Source organism: Lactuca virosa, chromosome 8, assembly GCF_052849685.1.
Source record: "Lactuca virosa cultivar CGN04683 chromosome 8, Lactuca_virosa_CGN04683_v6, whole genome shotgun sequence".
In the NCBI taxonomy this organism is placed as follows: Eukaryota; Viridiplantae; Streptophyta; class Magnoliopsida; order Asterales; family Asteraceae; genus Lactuca; species Lactuca virosa.
In genome coordinates, this window is record NC_136433.1 from 254,191,571 (window position 1) to 254,201,634 (window position 10,064).

The 10,064-nt window shown below is 32.9% G+C and overlaps 1 protein-coding gene across 1 annotated transcript; it reads left to right on the forward strand.

The window, feature by feature from the left end:
• Positions 1-7,683: 7,683 nt before the first annotated feature.
• Positions 7,684-9,157, forward strand: LOC145131447 (uncharacterized). Its single transcript, XM_079066127.1, has 2 exons — positions 7,684-8,277; positions 8,351-9,157. The coding sequence occupies exons 1-2, from the start codon at positions 7,684-7,686 to the stop codon at positions 9,155-9,157; spliced, it is 1,401 nt and encodes a 466-aa protein (XP_078922253.1).
• The last annotated feature ends 907 nt before the right edge of the window (positions 9,158-10,064 follow it).

Consider the following 10,064-nt stretch of genomic DNA (forward strand, 5'->3'; position numbering starts at 1 on the left):
ACGTATAGTTGAAGATGTAACGAGGGAGTGCAGTTTTTTCCAACAACGCTACGATGCTAGAGGTACACCCGGTTTCACTCCCTTACAAAAATGCACGGCCGCACTTCGTCAGTTAGCATATGACATTTCGCCTGATGCGTTAGACGAAAGTTTTAGGATGTCTGCTAGGATCGCACGAGATAGTCTCCATTTTTTCTGCAAAACTGTGATTCAGTTTTATGGTCCAAAATATTTACATAAGCCTACATGTAATGACATCCTGCAATTGCAAGCTCATCATGCTAGTGTGCATGGGTTTCCTGGAATGCTAGGAAGCTTAGATTGTCTCCATTGGGCATGGGAAAATTGCCCTACAACATATCATGGGCAATTTACCCGAGGTGATCATGGTCACCCAACGGTCATACTTGAAGCATTTGCATCACAAGATATGTGGATTTGGCATGCTTTTTTTGGTTCTCCTGGTTCGATTAACGACATCAACATTCTTAATCGTTCACCAATATTTAACAACATATACGATGGATCCACACCATATTCTTCTTTTCAAGTGCGTGGAACGCCATATAAGTATTGTTATTATCTGGTCGATGGAATCTATCCTGAGTATGTTGTGTTTGTTAAATCGTTTACAGCTCCACATGGTTCTAGACGAAAGAAATTCAAGAGAGCTCAAGAAAGAGCTAGGAAGGTTGTTGAGCGTGCTTTTGGAGCTGTGAAGAAACGGTGGTTCATATTGAAAAAACCAACAGCTTATTTAGGCGAGGAAAAACTTCAAGAAATCATGTATACATGTCTTATATTGCATAACATGATTATTGAAGACGAAGGAAGAGCGATATGTGCGTTTGACGAGGAAGAAACCATACCAGAGACACAGCCAATAGAAATTGGTGGCGAAGAGTATATAAACAGGAGAGTAGAGATACGTTGCACTGAAACATTTCACAATCTTCGCAATGACTTGGTGGAACACATTTACGGGGTTCAAAACATTAACCTTAATTTGGATCCACCGGATGACCCCGAAGACGAGTTCTCGGAGAACGACTTTATGTAGTTTGTTTTAGTTATTTTATTTGTGTTTTTTAAGTTTCTAGGATTATTTAAATGTCATGTGTGTGGTTTTCGTGTTTTTTTTTATTTTTTTTGGTAATGCAATGTAATGTTTTTTTTAATTTTCAAGTAATGAAAAATTATGTTTTTTTTATTAAAATAGAAGTTTTATTAAATTAAAATAGTTAAAAAAAAGAAGTTTTATTAAATTAAAATAGTTTAAAAAAAACAAAAAAAAAATGTATGGCACCATTCCCTTTGTGTGGCAAGAAACCACACTTGAGTGGTAAAAAATAACATGGCTCTTATGTGGCGGGGGAGGGAGTGCGGTTTCGGTGGCACCACACCCTCCAGCCTTATAAGATGTAGATCAATAAGTTAGGAGTTCTAAAAAGCAGTGCTTTTAAGTTCAACCAGCAACCGGTTACAATTTTTTAAATCCCAAAACCCATTTGAAAATGAAATAGTTCATACAATAACCGGTTTGTTACATTTGTGAAAATGGTAATGGTTAATCTTTTTTATTTTTGAAGTATTATAAAATTGTCTTATAACTTTACTTGAATTGTTTTACAAATTTTATAGTAATACTCTTAACAACAATTAAGAAATTACAAAATTATTTAATACTAACTAATAAATATAAAAAACTAACAGTTAAATATATAACTTTTAGCAAATAAAATTAAACTGCAAATTGAGTATTTCTATAACATTTTCCGTCACACTCTTTGATTTAATACAAAAAAAATCATAAATTAACAGACATGGGCAGAGACAATATCGGGGCTGCCGGGTGTCTTACCCCCCTAACCCCATGTGTTTTAATGTGAAGTAAACTTGTTTCGGCCCACCTAAATAACTAATTACAAGCTCATTTTCTTTAAAATCAATATAAATTGTATAAGGTGATAAGAATTAAAAGCACCATCCAATTTCTTTTAACTATGGCCAACCATCTAAACTTTTAAGATTCCGTTGTTAACTTTTAAAATCGTCGGCAGGCCCGGCCCCATACGTGGGCGAAATGGGCTGAGGCCCAGGGCAGCAAAAATCTTAGGGCATAAAATGAGTCAAGTTCGCAGTAGTATATACATAATGTTTGGTTATGCATCTTGTCTCTATCGTCGTGACTTAGGAGGACAGCGTGGGCGCAAAGAACTCTAAAAATCGGGACCGCCGATCGTCGTATATGGCGCCTAGAAAAACCAAACGTCAATTCACTCGAAACACACACATTTGCTGTTGACCGGAGAACTCAACGCCTAGAAAGATGCCCATCGATTTCAAATGCCCTTGTTACTTTTGTTGATCACTTATATAAGAAGTAAGAACCAAGAACCGATTATATTACATAGCTCTCTAAATATGATATTTTTCTTTCAAAATCTCTCATTTATCGATCGATTACATTGCTCTCTGAAGTGTTTAAGTCGATTACATAGCTCTTTAAAGTCTTTTACAATAGAGTTATGATTTCTGAATACTCCAATTGATTAATTTCAACTTTTGATTTGTGAATCGTGGTGGTTTACTGGACAGAAAAAAAACATTGCCGTTTTACTTTCAATATCATATTATAAACCAAAAATTGCATCTTCTCTACTTGATTTCTGTTCTCAAAAAAAATTGCAAATTGCAATTACTAGAGCTAGACCATCTTTGTTTTTGCAATAAAAAAATCCACAGCTCCCGTTCTTTAACCGGTAAAATTTCAATTTTTAATAGTATTGTGATTCCATTTTAGTGTTGTCATTTGTGATTTGTATTGGTTTTTTTCGTTAATTGATTTCAGTCATACTAATTATGTGTTTAAATTTCAATATCTTATTTTTTCAATTTTAAAAGCCACTTAAAGATACAAGTGTTTATGGTTTATTAATTATTACTTTGTACTAAGATTTTAGGATTTAATGTTTACTATTTCTTGTTGATACTAGTAATATAAGGTAGATTATGATTGATTGTTTATGGTTTATTTGTAAGCGTTTAGACATGACATTATCATGGAGTTGGAGTTTGCAATCATGTATATATTTCTAAATGTTTATTTATATATAAGATTTTGTTGGCTATGTTTGTAATTGTAGCATCTTTGGAAAGAAGTGTTTCAAAGTTGAAGTCATATGACAAATTTAGTACTGAATAGTGTTGAATATGATAGAATAGTGGGTATTTTTGCTTCAAAAATGCAATATATCATTGTTTTAAGTGGAGTTTGTGTAAATACGTGTTTTAAAATAAAAGGTTTTGTTACATTGTTTTTTTTTTTCAAAATTATATCTCTTGTAAAAATGTTCGAATTTATTAAAGCAATAAAAATGGGGCATTATTATACCGATTCGCCTGGGGCACTAAAAACCATTGGACCGGCCCTGATCGTCAGCTTCAATTTATATCTTTAAATGTTGTTGCAATGCAAGAGTGCTAAGTTTTTTATCGATAACAAACATGGTAATTTAAATTTTTTGTAATTTATAATTAATAATGTTTTTATTATTAGTAATTTGGTTTTGTGTAATGAAATGATTAATCAAGAGAAATTAAAAAGCCACTGGTTGTTTTCGAAACAAAAAGAAAATTTTCATTATCCATATCGCATCTCGTTAATAATAATAATAATAATAGCAGCGAATATGCTATACGCCAACAACGTAAAAGACTCGTAATGTTGAAGAACCAATTAATGTGAACATGAAAAAATAATATGTCAAATTTAAGTGTTAAAATTTGGTTATTTGATTCGTGATCATGGAGAAATGTTTTCGATCGTATTACAAATGCATGTCCCCTTTATTTTAAAATCATGGCATTGATGTATGCCCCCTTATTCAAAAATCCTAGCTCCGCCCCTGTTAACAACAGATAATCACTACAAGAAAAAGGTGCTTTTGTGACTAAAATATCAAAGACTGATTAATCAGTCTTGAATACAATGTATCTAGGACTGATAAATTAGTCTTAGATACTATCTAGGACTGATTTTAATTTGTGGATTATTAGAGTCTGGCCAAAATTATTCGAGACTAAAATTCAGTCCCTATTATGTTTGCATCGATTTAGGTTTGGTGGGAAACACATTAGGGACTGAATTTCTGTCTCGAATAGTTTAGCGCAAACTTTGACTTTGGAGGGGAAGTTATAAGGGACTGATTTTCAGTCACTGATAGACTTGTGTCAGTCTTGATTATGTAAGGAACTTATTAGGGACTGAAGTTCAGTCATTGATACAATTGCACCAATTTATCCTACAGACGAGAAACATTTTAAAGACTGAATTTCAGTCTCTAATAGACATGCACTATTTGACATTCGAATGAACACATATAATTGGCTAGATATTTGTATTTAAGAATGATTATTTAGTCATAGATGCCATATATCAGAGACTGATGAATCAGTCACGAATACTAATTCGAAGGAAACTTATTAGGGACTGAAATTCAGTCTTGGATAAACTAAACACATTTGGCTTCGAAGAGAAATCATTAGGGACTGAATTTTAGTCTTTGAGACACCCATGCCCTCCACTCCACATCATCCCATCTATTCCATTCACTTCCAGTAACCACCACTCATCAACACATATAACCACCATCTTTAAGCTCCAATTATGGACCATTACTTTGTGTTTTAGTTTGTGCTACTCATGTGATCATTTTCAAGAAGGGTGTGATGGGAAGATGAGCGGTTTGGTCATTTTCTTATTTATTAACAATATATAAATAATAAATAATCAATGAGGACATTTGATATATGGTATGAACCGAGACTTTAATAAAAACAAACAATGAGGACGATCCAAGCTAGAATAGAAAATGTTGGAAACTAAACGTGTAAATTAATACAAACCATATAGACTATTCATGTGATTTACTCTTAAAAAAGAAGGTTTTGAAAATCGTATTGTAGACCGAACCAGCCGTCTTACATGTTCGATGGTCCAACTTGTCCAACCGATTGGACCGGTCTCAAAAGCCGGGAAAACCTGATGATGTCATAATTACATTATTTTTAATTTAAATTATATACAAAATTACATAAAGAAAATATTTTTTAAATTTCTGTTTTTTACCGGTTCTTACAGGTTTAACCGGTTCTTACCATTTTTTAGCGGTTCACATGACGAGCAATTTTTTGGCTTCTAAGAACTGGGTTCGTGACCGTTCCCGATTGAACCGGCCGGTCCCGTCCGATTTTAAAAACATGGTAAAAAAACAAAAATTTATAGCAATTTGTATAAAACGGAAATAAAAAACATTGAAATTCAATTAAAAAATATAAAAACATTTAATTCTTTGGAAAAGTACGAGTCCAAAATTATTAAAAAATCTAACAAATAAAGTATGCATATTGCAAATAAGGAGGAACACTCCTGTGGTTTGGACGGGATACGGGATCAACACGATCTTTTCCGGAATTGCCGAGAGCATGGATATAGATTAATGGTACGGTTATTCAATCACATTCGGCCGCACAAAACCCTATCAATACCTTACCAAAATTGAAGGAAGACTAGCGATTGCAAGGAGTCAAGGGCTTTGTGAAGTATTCGTCAATTCAAGGTAACATTAAGTGTTTGTAGCTTTAATTTAATCGACTTTGATTTGGAATATGGTTATGCTTTGAATAACATATTGAAAGTCAATTCCAAAAAGTGCGATATGAATTGTCAACAAATACATGTCATATAATATGAATTGATTTGATTTGGAATATGATTATGCCTTAAAGATGATACTCTTTTCTGCTAGAAATCTTTTCCCATTTAGATTTGATTAATTGTCAACAAATACAAATCGTATAATATGAAGATTATTAAATAAATTACAGAAAGCATTAGCAACTACATGACTTCTTTTCAATAAAAAAGTATTCAACTGTAAAATCAATTCCAAACCCATTACATAATCAATAATAATAGTTAACTTTGTTTGATGAACACAATATCTAGGACAGGTTTCACCCAGGGGTATTTTGGGTAAAACCATCATATTTTTAATTTTTGTGTTAGATTTGGATTCGTTTTGGTTTAGTATGAATAGGATATGTATCTATGACATTTTAATTAAGTTTTATTCACGTTTTTCTTAACAAATCTTGGAGGACAAGCAAAATTTCCCAGAAAAATTTTCCCCAGTTTTGTTCCTCCCTCTGTATCATGTTTTTCTGTCCATGTCCTGCTGTGATTTTTATGTTTGTTTATTTTGTGTGATAATCTTTGTGAATTAAGTGAATTAGTTCTCAGATAAGTAATCTATCATCTATTAAAATCTCATTTTAAAGGAATCAAGCAAATTGAAAACATGGCATCGCTTCAAGGACACTCTGTAACAATAATTTCTATAACCACCAAATTACTAAATTAACCCTTAAGAATACCAAATATTTAATTGCAGCTTAACTTTCAACAATCTTGTCCATAATGTAAAGGCTTTTTATCAATCACAATATCAACACTGTACATTCGATTTTCTCATTCTGTTAAACTAAATGTATGGACCTCCCTATGTATAAAAATTATGATTAAGTTGGTGTCAATTTTTTCAATTATGACAACTTTTTTCTATTCTAGATAAAAATTTATGTATAAAAATAAAACAATGGTATAAAATATAAATTGTTTATGAAAATGATATATATATATATATATATATATATATATATATATATATATATATATATATATATATATATATATATACTATTTAAATTAAGGGGCTATAAATGAAATATATACTTATATAACATATAAGTATCATGAAGTTGATTTTGCAAATATTTTGGAATGTATAATAGTATAATATATAAATGAAATTTTTATGTTATTTAACGATCCGTAAATAAATAACTTATATATTATATTAAAGACAAAAACAATTTAAAAAATAAATTTAAAATTAATATAATATAAATATGACATCTTATAAAACTTAAAAGATTAAAAAATGAAATATTAAAGGTTGACAGCTACTTTTGAAACAACACCATTTTGACAGCTACTTTTGAAAACAACACCACGTATACAAAAACTCCCTCCCTATGCCACCATGCATACAGATTATCTTCTTCTAAATAAGCGCTGCTAGTGGAAGATGGTTGAATACAGGGGCGGATTTAGTGCTTGAAGAGTGTGGGCAGATGTCCCCAGTGACTTTTGAATGACCATATATTTGATATTATAAATTAGGTTTACTTATTATTTTCTACGATATATGCCCCCAATGGTCAGATGTAAGAAGTAAAAACTAAAACCTAAGCCTGCATGGCCCACCTAAATTAATTATCTAGGTTTAAGTTGTATGGTGTTCAGTCATCTAGTTACCTATTTATTCAACGCCACATGATTTATGCAAAGGGACCACATAACACAATACACAAACTCCATCACTCTCTGGGACTTCATGTATACATTACAAGACGTAATTAACTCATAATAATAAGTTATATCTCTAGTTATTGAAGAAATTTACATCAAATAAACAAAGGGTAGAATAGTCTTTTTTGCATTCCACAAACCAAAATGTAAATAGATTTTATCTATTTAACATTAATGGTAGTTTTTTATGTTTCTTCTTTTTCTTCTTTTTGGTTCCTTTTAGTTCAACTACTTCATACTAAGATAAGATGGACAAGAGTTGGACTAAAATCACGAATAAGGTCGATCCAAAGTTCATGAAGGGGGCAATTGCTTTTGCGGAGATGGCTAAAGGTTACGTTGATAGTGAAGGTCGTACACACTGTCCATGTAAAAGCTGTCTAAATGTAAGAAAGCATGCACCTGATGTAGTTTGTAGTCATATCATACATCATGGCTTTCAACAGTCATATCAAATATGGACATTTCACGGGGAAAGTCGCCAGGAAAATGAAATAAACAACGAGCATGATGAAAGTGATAATGAATCAGATGATGGTGTCGATGCTTTACTTGGTGATGCGTTTCATGTGGGAGCTGAAACTGAAGGAGTAGATGACAACGATGAGGACGAGTCTTATAATCGATCTAGTAATCCAAATGTGGACAAGTTATTCGCTGATATGGAGAAACCTTTATTTCCAGGATGTGATACTTTCTCTGTACTAGGATTTATATTACGATTGATGCACGTGAAGGTAACATGTAAAATGACAAATGTGTCCATGGATATGATACTGAAGTTATTGAGTGAGGCATTCAAGAACACAATAATCCCTAAATCCCACTATGAGGCAAAAAAAGTATTTGCGTACTCTTGGACTTGGATACGAATCAATACATGCTTGCAAGAATGATTGTGCATTGTTTTGGAAGGAAAATTCGGAATTACAATCATGTCCTGTTTGTGGTGCTAGTCGTTGGGTAGATGATAAAATGCATCAAAAGAAGATTCCAACCAAAGTCTTGCGTTACTTTCCCATCACAAGTAGACTTAAGCGACTATATGCCTCTAGGTATACTGCAAAGGACATGCAGTGGCACGCTCACAACAAGTCTAAAGAAGATGGAGTTCTTAGGTATCCAGCAGACGGAAAAGCATGGAAGCACTTTGATACAATCTACCCTGATTTTGCCAAAGAACCAAGAAATGTACGCCTAGGTCTTGCGAGCGATGGTTTCAACCCTTTTGGGACAATGAGTACTTCATATAGTATGTGGCCCGTTGTGCTTATATTGTACAATCTGCCTCCTTGGAAGTCTATGATTGATGCTTCATTTATGATGGCTTTGTTGATTCCTGGAAAAGATTCACCAGGAAAGGATATTGATGTATATTTACGTCCACTGGTAGATGAGTTGAAACTTCTATGGGAGAATGGTATTGAAACATATGATTCTGAATCGGGACGTACATTCAACATGCGTGCAGCACTTATGTGGACAATAAACGATTTTCCTGCATATGGTTACTTGTCTGGATGGAGCACAAGTGGGTACATGGCATGCCCAACATGCAACGAAGATGCATCTAGTATTCGTATACGAAAGAAAATAGCATATGTAGGTCATAGGCGATTTCTTCCCCCTGATCATCCTTGGAGGAATGCACGAGATTTTAATGGGAAAAAAGAGTCTAGGATTGCACCCAAACATATCAGTGGAGAAGATTTCTGTTTTTGACCTGATTTGTGTTTTTAACTTCAAATCTGAAATTTTGGACAATGTACTTTTTACAACCTTATCAACAACTTACACAATGTATGGGTGTTATTCGGTTGGGTAATTCTATTTTCTTTTTATTCGGGTTCGGGAAATGTACTTTCTAATTTCTACAGGAGGAAGTGGTCCGAGAAAAAATCCTCAATCAACATCAAATTTGCTTGTTGGTGAAGGAACTGTCTCTAACACAACTGAGCCAGTAGTTTGCCAAAATACGGATTCTTTTCCCAAATCGGGCACTACAGGTAAAGATCATCAAACCATGGATATACACCCATGCTTAACACAATTTAGTGAAGATGGATTACAATATCATTTTCTTTTTTATTTTATAAAAGCCACTGCTATGTCTTCTTTTGCATCCTTTTTTTAGTTTTTAAAGATCATCAGACCATGCATATAAACCCATGCTTTCTTATACAAAATAACAACAATTCCACTGTGATTGCCAGAGAAGAAAACCAGAAAGAAAACCAAATCCTTGTTTGTTTTATTAATTATCTCCTTCAGTTTAGTCTATATCTCTTTGTCTCTATCTATCCTCACATCATAAACATAGAACTGTTACATCCTTTCATGGCATCTGTTGGAATAATCAAAATCTAGGACAGGTTTCACCCAGGGGTATTTTGGGAAAAACCATCGTATTTTTAGTTTTTTTGTTAGATTAGGATTTTTTTTTTTGGTTTAGTATGAACTGGAAATGTATCTATGATGTTTTAATTAAGTTTTATTCATATTTTTCTCAACAAAGCTTGGAGTACAAGAAAATTTTCCCAGAAAATTTTTCCCCTGTTTTGTTCTTCACCTATTCTGCCTCTGTATCTTGTTTTTATGTCTCTGGCCAGCTGTGATTTCTGTGTTTCTT